The sequence below is a fragment of the Anopheles moucheti genome, chromosome 3 (assembly GCF_943734755.1).
Source record: "Anopheles moucheti chromosome 3, idAnoMoucSN_F20_07, whole genome shotgun sequence".
NCBI lineage: Eukaryota > Metazoa > Arthropoda > Insecta > Diptera > Culicidae > Anopheles > Anopheles moucheti.
This window is the reverse complement of record NC_069141.1, coordinates 83,838,064-83,850,694: the sequence shown is the minus strand read 5'-3', so window position 1 is coordinate 83,850,694 and position 12,631 is coordinate 83,838,064. Positions and strand designations below refer to the sequence as shown.

General features: G+C 38.4%; 1 protein-coding gene across 4 annotated transcripts in view; it reads right to left on the bottom strand.

The window, feature by feature from the left end:
- Positions 1-10,373: 10,373 nt before the first annotated feature.
- Positions 10,374-12,631, bottom strand: part of LOC128301724 (uncharacterized) — a 39,489-nt gene continuing 37,231 nt past the window's right edge. For all 4 annotated transcript variants that reach the window (XM_053038332.1, XM_053038330.1, XM_053038331.1 and 1 more), the window contains exon 6: positions 10,374-12,606. In XM_053038332.1, coding sequence (XP_052894292.1) covers positions 12,205-12,606 — 402 coding nt within the window. In that variant the 3' untranslated portion in view covers positions 10,374-12,204. The remainder of the gene's footprint in view (positions 12,607-12,631) is intronic.

The window sequence follows — 12,631 nt, the reverse complement described above, 5'->3', positions numbered from 1 at the left end:
CTTCTCTTGCCCATCCGTAAACCATGCAAAACACACTTCCGCATTGGAAGTGGATAGATGTACAAAATATCACGAAAACCGATATTTTGTTCCGATTGATCGAGGCAAGTAAACGGTAAAAACAGTAGCTATCTGTCCTAATTAATGTTTGTTTGTTTGTTTTTTTTAATCGTATTTATCATGCCTACCAATATGCAGCCAACATGGACCGTCGTTTGGTTTTCACCATTACAATACTAAACCCCTAAATATCCTCTAATTGTGCTACTATATACGCTATGTTAGACAAATTTGTTAACGTTGATTTTACTGCCGTGACCACCAATCTTGCCGTCGGTCTAGGGTGGTAGTTTGACTACCACCGCGCGACAATTGTTTATACTTTCAATAAAACCATCGTACGAAGAAAATTAATTGTTTAAACAATTTAAGAGCAACGCAACATTCAAAGTGCACTTAAACTTCTGGTAATGTTATGTAGAAAGAAAGGTTGTGGTTTGTGTTATTTTGTATTCTTATTCATTCGGTTTAAGTTTGTGGAGTTCACGATCAGTGTATTTAGCTCTGATTGGTTCTCGCAATACTAGCGATCTTTTAGCTATGTTCTTATTTAATTGCAACAGTATTTAACGGTACGTTTTTACTTTCGTTTAGTTTAGTTTTGATTGTTTTCTACTTACAGCGATATCCGAACGAAAACATAGCAGTTTGCAGTCATCAAACCTTTAACTTAATTTATGGCATTTTACTATGAATGTTTTTCAAATCAATCGGTTTACCGTATTTGGACGCATCGAGCATAGCCGAAAAATATACGTTAAATGATCAACCTAGAGATTTATATTAAGAGTTCAACGCGGATAATTTTACTTTAGGAACTTTTTTATGGAATGGGATTATAGATATAAAGAAAGTTGTATAACGTTCAAGAATAAACACATCCAAATTATGATGAAATTTGTAAAGCAAAGTGCCATGAATTAAGTTTTAGGCTCAGTCGCTTTCAAACACTTGCATTCTTCGTTATTGTGTGCAATAGAATAAAACATTTCATCTAATAATTCAGCAATGAACAAGTATTTTTTGATAGAACCTAATTAATTAACACGTTAACAAAAGCGCAAACACAGCACAATACCTAACAGCTTCAACATATATTTGCCTTGTTGTTTAAGCCACGCTAGTGTTGCGTTAATTAAAAAATCATTCGCGTTAGATCAAAACTCTAACTCACGCGCGTTCCGTAGCAAACAATTGTGTTACAATCGGTTTTTGTTTTGCTATCGTGCTATTTTGCTCGTTCTGGTCGTTCCGTGCCGTTCAGCATGCCTAATCAGCAATAAATTACAATAATCTTTCAGTAAAAGTACTCAAATATTACACGCATTTTTAAAACAAATGCTTTCCACATCACTGGTTTGTTTTGTTGTTTGTTGTCACAATTGTTATCGCTTTCGGCTGGTTTTCTGCACGCTCATATTCATCGTGTAATTGCGACAACAGTTTCGCCCCTTTGACTTCATCCGTTCTGTGCTTGATAAGTTTAAATTCCGTGGACTTTAGCCGCTTGTTGACGGGTAACAGATACCAACAGGTGGACAAAACATTTCATCTAAACTAATGTCTCCACTACCGCCAGTTGTCGATCGGACTAACGAAACGATCGTTTTAAATCATCTAAAATCATGCAACAATTTACGCGACATACTGTCCCCTTACAGCAATTCAGTTTAGCAAACAAAGTGTAGCACGCTGTCTTCTCTCATGTTGTAAAGTTCATTTTCTCCTTCACTTCTCTAGCGTCCTGTTCGTTCGTTCTTTTCTGCATTGAAACTCGTTCTTGTTATACAGTGAGAGATTGTTTTTTTTCTCCCTTGTGTAAGACTTGCTACTACCGCTTTTCTTTCTGTTCTGTACTGTAACATTTTGGACAATTGGACAGTTGGACAATTGTTTTACGCATCGGTTTAAAATCTGTAGCATTTAAACTGGAATGTGTTACATTATTTGTTTATACCTTACGTCAATCGCTGTTTAGCATTTAGTTTCAAAAAATGTACCAAAAAACATCTATATTTTTTCCTTGGCTATGCTGTTATGTTTAGTTTCATGTTTACTTTGCATTGTTTGTTTTTCTTCATGTTATTAAAGATACATTAACCGATGCTGTTTCTTCTGTTTTGTTTCGCAACATGCATACGTTTGGATATCGGTTGCTATTTTGTGTGTTTTACACTAACCTACCTAACGCAACGCTTTATTTTGTCGCTACTGCTTTAGGTGAAGTTGATGGTGAAGTTTCGTAAGTTAGAGTGGACGTTGAATCAAAAAATGTAAGAAGTGTTAAACTAAACCGCTAACACACTAACACGAGTTAACAAAGTTAACTATTCGTAGTATTTTATGTTCTATAAGGAAAACGTTCTATGTAGAATCTAAATGTACAGCACAAGTTGACAGAGTTGCGCAAGAAGTAGAAAAGTATAAAGTGGGAAATACGTTGTTGCTTTGTTGCTTCTCGTTCTTACTTACTTCTTAAGTACAGCAGCGCATGTCGTTCGTTTAACGTTTATGAGTTATTTATTAAATGGCTTTTTTGTTTTGCATTACTTTAGAGAAATGTTGTCAAACAGTTCTAGTCAGGTTTTAGTTCTGAAGTTGTTTAGGATAGCATATGAAAAAACATGGAAAACCATGGCGATTAGAGGCGTTACAAGTTTATCGCTTATTACACAAATGCCCTGCTGCCCGCACGGGGCCGCATTGATTGATTTTTGGATCGCTCCGATCGGGAACTTCCAGCTGGGCAGCTTTTACTGTTATTCACTTCTTCCAACAGTTGACCACTACTCGCTTCACGCTAAATATACTCAGTTTTTTGTTGTTGTAAATGTTTAAGCTTAAAAATGTAAATATGATAAATATTGATTTAGTGTTTTGTTTGCTGTTTCTGGTTAGTTAGTTTATCTGTTTTGTAACTTTTGTTGTCGTCTTTTTTACTCTTTAATGTTAGCATCGGTGCGTTAGTTTGTTGTTTAGTGTTGTTTTTATGTTTTGCATCTTTCTTATGCACATGTTTTTGTTTTGTCTGTTACACTTTGCAATACAGCATTCATTTAGTTTTTGTTTTAATGTGCCACCATATGCCACCTTTTCTTTGCTCATTCACACATTTTCATTTACTTGCAAATTGGACCGGGCAGTCGGTTCTAATGTTTACTACCTTGCTTTTTTGCTAGTTACGCTTGCTACTGGTTACTCCTGCTCTTTCTGTTCGTTTACTTGCTTACTCAATCTTCTTCCCACTATAGATCTATATTGCATTAAATGTTACTGTGCTACATCCATATCTAACGTTCTCTTGTATACAAAATAGCCGGAGAAACTGTAAAAATGTTAACTAATGTTTATTTTCTTCCATTATCCTTTTTTTTTTGGGTGGAAAGGGGAGCTCCTTCCTTCTTTTGGGGTTTGCTGCTATACCACGGTAATATGGTACGTGGCATTATGATAAAGTTTTTTTTTCTGTGTGTTTGTTTTTTTCTTTATTGTTGTAGGATTACTTCATTTACATCGTCATATCTTCGTATCGACACATCGCATCGTGTGGCAGATCGGTTTCGTTACGAAATCATTTCACTGTTTCGTGACCATTGATCATTTCCGGTTCCACACTTCCATATAATGTAAGTATTTTCTATTGCTACTTGAGTTACCATTGAGGTGGACTTAATCGTTAGTATTATTATTATTATTATGGTTTCTATGCTTATATTACTCTGATACAGGATTCAACGTGTGTTGTGTTGCATTATCTCTATCTATTCTTTTCCTTTTTACCTCACAGCTGAATGTAATGCATACTAAACGTCCATTAGACGGAAATGTAACATACCTTCGTGTTATCGCCGCAGCTGTCCATCTATTTTGCATGTCCGCATTGCTAGTTGTTGGTAGTTGTTAGTTACACCATGTTGTAGGATTCTAGATTCTGAATAAGTTTTGGTTCAATGGAGCTGTTTGTCTTACATTACGACCGGGTCTTGTCCCGATGATTTTTCCTGGTTGATAATGTTTGGATTTAAGGTTGTGTTTAAATTTCTGTGTGTTGCTTTTCTGTTTGTTTTTTTTTTTTAGTTTAATTACTTCCATTTCTGTTTGTCATTACTAGTAGCACTGAAGTACAATAAACGCCACTCAGCCACTTAAAGTATGATGCCACCCTTCCATTAAAACTGGAGGATGAACGAATGTTAACTCTAAATTTCACATCACAAGTTCGAAGGAAATAAGTGCTTTGCTTTCGCGTTCTGGCCTTTTTGTTTGCGTTTGTGTATGGTGGGGGAAGGGGTTTGTTTTCCTCCCATAGCCACGCAGCATTCAACACAACAAACATACCACACACGTTTCGATTGATTGGTTCGTAATTGGTTGCTCAGCAAGTATTAAACTATCCAGCAGAACGGGAGAGGGCTTTCTGTTATATACTGTGCTTTACTGAGCAGATTCTAAGCTTCATAAATGATCGTATTAGGAGCTTACCATCGGGATATGTTAACAAATATGTAGAAAGAAACGATTAATTTAACAACTAAAACCATCAAAACAAAATGCTACAATAGTAATGAAAATCAAACATCCTTATGATCCCATTTTTCACTGCTGCCGGGGAAGCATGGCGCTTTTTTGGCGTACGTACACATTACCGGAGAGTAGATGTAGCAAGATGTACACAATCTTTTTTTTAGGAACTATGCTTGTTTAGAGCATGTTGTGTTGTGGTTACTAATAACAACATATATACTAGAGGCTACAGATGTGTAACAAATGGTAGTAACAGCTTAAAACACGCTAAAACAGTGCTTTAAATAGTCTAGTGGCAATATGTAAAGGACTTTGCATAATGTAATAGTTTTTTGTTTCTAGTAAGGCTAATAATTTTTATGGATAGCATAGGCATAACTGAACAAAAGGAATTGTTAAATTCTATCGATAGTATTGTGAGCTTTATGGTTTGAGTATGGGGGTTTTGCTGTTCCTGTTATGGGATTTCTATTCATTCAACTATCTTGGCCGAAGATGACAAGTGTGTCGTCCTAATGATGCAAAATAAGTAAAAGGGAATGATCTTCGTGGAACGCAAAACTACAATCATTAATATTGTGAGTACTATATTCCATACACATTATATGTGGTTTGTTCTGCTAATCGTCCATAATGGAAAGATAATGTATTTTAAGTCAATTCAGCGGTTTTGTTTACACGTTTATGACTGTGTTGATGAGGATTATTAGTTTGTTGCTCTCCGATCGGTTGTATAGCAAATACACGTGAAAGTTAACTACAAGTATTGTTTTTTTTTATCAAAAAGGCACTTTTACTCTAGTAGCAAACGAAGCGAACCCTTTCTCCCTAGCGGTGAATAAACTGGTGATGCCGTACCGTACCGCGAGAGCGCCTTTTCCCCGCAGCAGGAAAATTTGTTGGAAAACACAAAATTTGATAAAAAAAATAGTTAATGAGAGTGAATGGATTGGAATAATCTTAACATAACCCCCTGTATGGCACTGCTGTGCAATAACAAATGTTTTAACACGAACCGATACATTGAAGCTTGATCTCTAAAGATTGAGGGAATGAATAGTGTGAGATCCGCTAACGTGCAGTCGCGCTTTGTCTAATTCCTTCTATCTAAACACTGTATAAGATGATATAGATTGTTCGGCTGCCTCCTGGGACACAATTATTGGTCAAGTTAGGTTTGGGGTGCGTACCGCTTCTCTGATGCGCAGCACACGAGTTTCCCATCCTACTACTGCTGCTACTACCACACTGCTACTGCCTCGTGTTTCAGGCTGGCAAAATGTTAACAAACAACGGTAATATTTAAGCTATGCACAGTGTGTGTTTTTTTTTTCTACAGATACCACGATTGCATATCCTTTGCCTGCTGCGTTTGTTTTCGATTTAGTTTGCTTCGGCTACTTTGTTTAGTTATGTTGATCAGTTGGTTTTTGTGTGTGTTTTGTGTGTGATGGGCGTTTCATTGGGTATGCTTCTTCTGTTTAATATAAGTTGCTCTTTCTTGCTTGCTCGCAGTTGCCTAACGCTAGGAATTGTCACCCTGGTCAACACTGATAACACACTAGTCGAGTATTACACGATTCGATACGAATGATGATGTAAATGGATGTAGTAAATGCTAGCTAACGTACGTGACTGTCCCCAAACCCTGCTTTTACTGTTTTCCGTATAGGTTATAGGTTCGTAACTCTGTTCCGGGGGATCGATGATACTGAGCATAACCTTATTTCTGTTTATTTTCTTATGTTTCTGTTCATAAACACGCAACACGGATTCGCATTTCCCGTAGACTGGAAGCTAGTATGCTTTGTTTCAAGTGGTGCATAAAACTGTAAAGAAAGAATAGGAACAAATTAATAAGAAAATAATAAATGCAAAATAAAAGCATTAAATAAAACAAATAAAAAATCATGTGATATTATAACATAACGTTAAACTAATGGTTCAAACATAAGAAATAAAGGAGAAAGGAGAAACATAAACGGTATAAAACTTAATTTCAACACTAGTAACGCTTGTATTTCTGGTGGTCAGGTTTACTCGTTTACTGTATTTTTAAACGCTTTGCTAAATACTTCTCGCCTGTCACACACACACACCCTTCTTCCCCCAAAGGGAGGGGGCGGCCACCGCCTAAGGCCATTCGTTCGTTCTATAAACCGTTCCCAAATATGTATTCAAATTTCTGCGCAAATAGTTTAACGCTTTTAACGCTTATCTATATGATTGCTATCCTGCTGCCGCCGTTAGTTTAACTATTACAAGAGGTTGCAAAACAAACAAAACTATGTTTAAAATCATTATTGAGATAATTTTTGTTGCTGTTGCTTGAAACAAGTTAGTGTAGAAATACAACGCGACAAGCGCTCGAACCGTACGAACGAAACCATTTACACCGAAAAAGGGAAAAGTAAATGGAGAAAACCCCAACATGTATGCATGAATGCGAAGGTGTGTAAATAAGTTAAACGTCTCGTATAATATAGTAGTTGGAAGTTGATAACAGAACGTAATATAATAAGCAAATAAAAACCTATATATGAGCACAGTCCAATGATGCGGGGGGAAGGTTTTTAGTGTACAAGCTACGCCGGTATCGGCAAAAATGTACAAAACAACTATAAAATAATAATAAAAATCGATCAACAATTCAACGCGAAAAGAACTACCCTAAACGCTAGCTAGCTGTTAAACGCTATATGTATGAGCCGCATTAACGAAGATTTGTTGTTTTAACTAAGCTCTGCCTTTTCTCTGCATGTATTTATGTGTGTATGCTTTCCGCTTCTGAGGGAATTAAGCGCTGGTAAGGGAAGAACCACGAACGTTCAACGGACGCAAAGCAGAGCGAGGCTGCAAAACAACTGGATCATAGTAATAAGATCAGGCCAACGAAACAGACCCGAAACTCCCTAGGGCGGCCAGACACGGGGGTAAGAAAGAGAGATAGAGGGACAGAGGAATTGAAAATTGCTGACGGAAAAGATGATTAATAGAGTTAAAGTAATTTCGATATCATCAGTATCATGTTACAATCATGTAAGCGGCGTGGTAGTTTCTAAAGTCCCCAATCCCCGATTCCTAACAGTACGGGGTGTGTGGTGTTCAAAATGATTTAAAAAGAATGCACAATATATGTCCTCTGTTTCACCCGCGCCAAGCACACGCGAACGAACAACTAATAGGCCAACACAGACAAACGATGCAGCCGAGAATAGGGAATCAAATCCTATGAGCGTACTAAATTTAGAAACCAAGCATTTTAACCATAATTCGAAACGATACAAAAGTAAAACAATTTAAGTATAAAGTATAAACATCTACAGTTCTCCTTCCAAGTCACGCCCGTGTTAGCTATGCGGTCCACTGTGGGGTGTTGGTTCGTGCTTATGATTGATTTTAATTGATGTTTTGTTTGTCTTTTCGCTGCCTCGTGGGCTGTGTGTGGCTAAGGCCCACGGAAATAAAGGATGGTACATAACCAGAACCCCACGGATAACAGGATTGGAGGGAGGATAGTATGTCTATTGCTTCCTTTTTCTCTATTTTTACCGCACACGGTTGTTTCTGTTTGCATTGTACATGTAATACGTGTTTTGAATAGCCATCCTTAATGTTCCATATATGTGCTTTCCCTGCTGCCGCCTAACGTTCGAATATTTTAAAAATATATATATTTATATACCTTTCTTGTTGTTTCAAATATATGTTTACAGGTATGTATATATCCTTTTTTTTATATATGTGTGTGTATATATATTAAATGTTAACTCTGTTGCATCCATTTTCCATCATTTACGCCTTTTTGTTTTGCCACCGGGTGTATAAGGGGATATTCAAATGTATAAATGATGTTGTTTCTTCCTTCTTTCTCCTCTTGTGTGTCTGTGTAATTTTGAATCGTTTGCTTGTTACGGTTTTTTTTTTGTGTATGGTTTATACACTAGATTATTGGACACTTTCTCTTTTCCATATTAGTATTTGTTTTGCAGTTTTCTACAGCTTTTAAATTGTGGAGAACTTTTCCATTCTATTTGTGTGTTCAGGGGCGTCAGATGTTACACTGTTCTTGAGATGAACCCAGGCTTGAAGACGGAAATGACGACCGGTTTTTGTGTTCGATTTTTTCCCCAACTTCTCCGGTCTGTGGTATGTCCCTAGACTTGGCTTGTTCCATGGCTAGTAAAAGCTTACTACTATTTACTAGTGGTGCACTAGTTACGCTCCGATATACCCACACAGACCCACCCACGGTAACGAGTGGCGCCGCATTTCGATTTCTGTTCGTGTTGCTTTGGCGCCTAACTTCCACGCACCTAATAACGAGTAATCATCTTAGACTCATAAATGACAATATATATTGCAAGCTAACAATCATAATCTCATTCGATTATCGTCCCCTCTGCGGTACAGTGCGCAAAGCGACGGAAGAATCATTAAATTGATTCACTTATTGTATTTTACACACCTTCTTGATTTCTTTTTCAGCGAAAAACTTTCGAGCGTCCACATTCATCTCGTCCTGCGGTTTGCTTAGTTTAGTGTGTTAATTCATCGCTCGACACTCTTCGTTTTGCAGCTATTTTTTGTTGTTGCAAATCTCTGCTCTTTTACGAACAATAACATGTTTTAGCCATTTCGGTGCGAATGCGTCGGGTGCGGTGTTGCAGTGTTCGTTTGCCGGAACACCGTGGCCTCAAGCACACCAACGTTTCACGTTTCAGTCGGTAGATAACTAAATGGTTTTCCTATGCTGGTTTGTGTTACAGAGTGATATACGTACAAGTTTGAACGGATACCGTGTGCCGTACGGTCATGTTCTACAATAAATAGATAAGTTGTACAGAATGTATACCATTCACCATGAACCCATTGGGTTTTAGAAAACAAAACAATAATCGTCCTTTTCGCGCTATTCCCTGACCAAGGACGTGCTGGTGGTGGTGGGGGCTGGAACCGGAACCTCCCCTCAAATACCAGGCTAAAGTATTGATATATTGATTGATCTTTAAAACTTCCTAGCCTATACCATTGTTTGATTCCTTGTCTTTTTTTACTGTTTTACCGCCAAATTAATGGCTTAAAAGAAACGATTTGCTTCATTGCATGAGTGAAAGAACATTGCCAAAACGAATAAAAACACAACACACAGGATGGCGGTTATGTTGTTTGGCCGATTAAGCGTTCTGCTTGGCTAGCAGTAGCAAAGCCTTCCCATTCGCAAATAGCAATAGATGGTTAACAATAAAAAACCAAATCCCCATCGAAAGAGTTTATGTAAAAGATGTCGAAACGATGGCATACATACCATGATCAAACAATATTACACATATGCAACGCACACCGTACGTCCTCATTTTCTCAGTCCCACTCTAGTTTACACCGTAAACAATCGGTTACTGATCGAAACTGTTTCTCATCCGATGTCTGTCGCACTGCTGTAACCGTGCACTCCAGTGCAGTCCTTCTTTCGCTTTACAGTAAACCCCGGAAATTGGCGAACCGGGTTAGTGTGTGAAGGTGTTCGCCGCCAAGCCTGTTTTGTTAACCTTCCGAGAGCAGCAGCAAGGTAGCTGCTTTTAAGGTAAATGGTGATAATTTCGCTACTAACATTAGTTTACATTTCATTCCTTACTGATGGGTGCGATGCATTTTTAGCACCTGCTGCCTGGCTGGCTTGCTACCATTTTTTTTGTGTAAAACCACAAAAAATACAAACGTGAAAAATGAATTTATCATTATGCGGTTCTGCTTTTTGTCATAGCGTAATTTCTGTTTCTGTGTGTGTGTGTTTGCTTCACTATAATATACATTAACCTAATGAACAGCGCGCATAACGGTTGCGGAGTATCAGCACACCGGAGTTACCGATGTGTAATTGGACTATTATTGTTAAACACATTCCGGCGGACGATTGGGTCAATCCGCACACACGACTACCAACATCCTCTGGGGTGTCGTCGCCTTTTACATCCTTCCCTCAATAAGAACGGTTCTCAACCATTCTGCTACAGATTACTGAACTACTGTACCGCTCCGGTCTGAGCGTATCATATATAGATTTACCTTTCTGCTAGTAACACATCATTCAAATGAACGATATTTTTGCGTGGTTTCGGTTACAATTTGCTAACGACTTCAGTGTCCTACAGCCGCACAAAAACACACACACTCTCACACATGGGGGTAACAACAGTTCTCAACGCTAAGGACTGCTAAGGACTAATAATAACCTATGCTCAAAACGGGGTGTGCTGCTCATTTGCTCGCAGTAATAATATATCAGTGTCTGCACAAATCAAGGGACAGTCGAACGAACAGCTTCTTAGAGTATTTGTCCCGACTCCCCGTAAACCGCTCCATAACACATTTGTCTATCGATGCGATCGTATGCTGTTCCCAGACGTAAGACGTGCTAAACCAAAGGTAATGCTAAACATACTAATATAGTGTAACATCTTACAGCAATGACATATGTTTGCTTTTCTAAAAATCAAAAGCAGTGCTGCTTCCCGTCACTCTTATATATGCACGGTTATACATATACAAGTATAATGATAAAGGTGTTCGTGTATGTATGTGTATATATAAAAAAAACAATGATAAAATTTGTAAACTGTTACCCAAGCATTCTACTATCATCTAAAAGCTTTATAAGCGATAAAAAGAAAAACAACTTTAGCTTTGTATCTAACCTAAAAAAAACACTACCTTCACAGAAAAATAGCTTGCCCGCGCTTGTAATTAAAAACAATCCACCATTACGCTTTGCAGTAACGTTACCAACTTAACGCAAAGACAAGGTTGATAAATCGTACTAACTATAGAAGCAAATTGAGCTAGAAAAGATAGTTAAACACAATTAACAATTTGAATATTGGTAGTACGGTCCTTTCTTGCACTTTCACTTAAACTCAACGAAGGGTTTTCTTTTTCTACAAATTTAGCGAACTGTTTTTGTTAGTAGTGTAACATGGTATTAAACGTTTTGCTTATTGAGCCTGTCAATATATGGTGATAATCGGTACGGTTGCAACGTAACCAACAAGCGATTTGTCTAATCTTAGTACTGCTGCAGCATGTCAAACAATTCAATCATCTCGGAACCAATATTTCCTTCCCTGTCCTTCCTTCCTAACTGTCGCATTAGCAAACTGTCTGGCGCATTTCATCATTACCCGAGCAGAGGTTGTTCATACACTAACGTTATTCAGATCAGTCGATGATCGTGCTTAAGCAGAAAGTGGACCTTATCCCAAGCAAAATGTTTAAACACATTTTATTTTGGGGGAAATCTAAACCCAAACACCTGTTAGCTATAGCTAGTATTCCCGTCTCACCTTTCTGCCGTACTTAAAACTGACCAACTTTAATCGAGTTGACACAAGCGGCTAGGTATTCCTCCCCCACAGGAGGCATATAACATAAACGGAGGACATTTACAAATACCTCGGGCATTTGTAAATCTATCCACATGTACGCATTAGCGCAATGTCCCTTCGTCTAGCCCTAAACAAATTGGATTAGTCATTATCTTAAAACACAGTTTGGATTGTATCCTACAGATATGGTCTGGCTTGCACTGCCGGCACAATCCTCGTTTTCCCTTCCCTTCCAATGTTATATCCCGTTCTCATCGATCTGCAACACCGACTCAAGACTCATCTCCAGCAGACGCATGTCGTCCGCTATGCCCGCTTCGTACGAATCCTCGCAGCTACTACCGTTGCTACTATTTAACAGAGCGCTGATGCTGGTGTTACCGGTGTGACACCCGATCAGCGGATCGTTGGTAGATGATTGCTCCAAACCCGACACCGATGAGATCGTGGACAGTGGCGATGGTTTGAGGCTGGGAAGATCAAGCAAGTTGTTCCACAAGGACGATGCGGACTGATCGACGTGCAGAGATAAACCACCATCAGAGCCTCCGGCAGACGACACGACCGAGGGAGACGACGATGCCGTCACGGAAGTAAGAATCCCTGAAGGTGTAATTCCTCCTACAGAAGATGATTGGATCTACAAAGGGAAGGAAATGCATGTT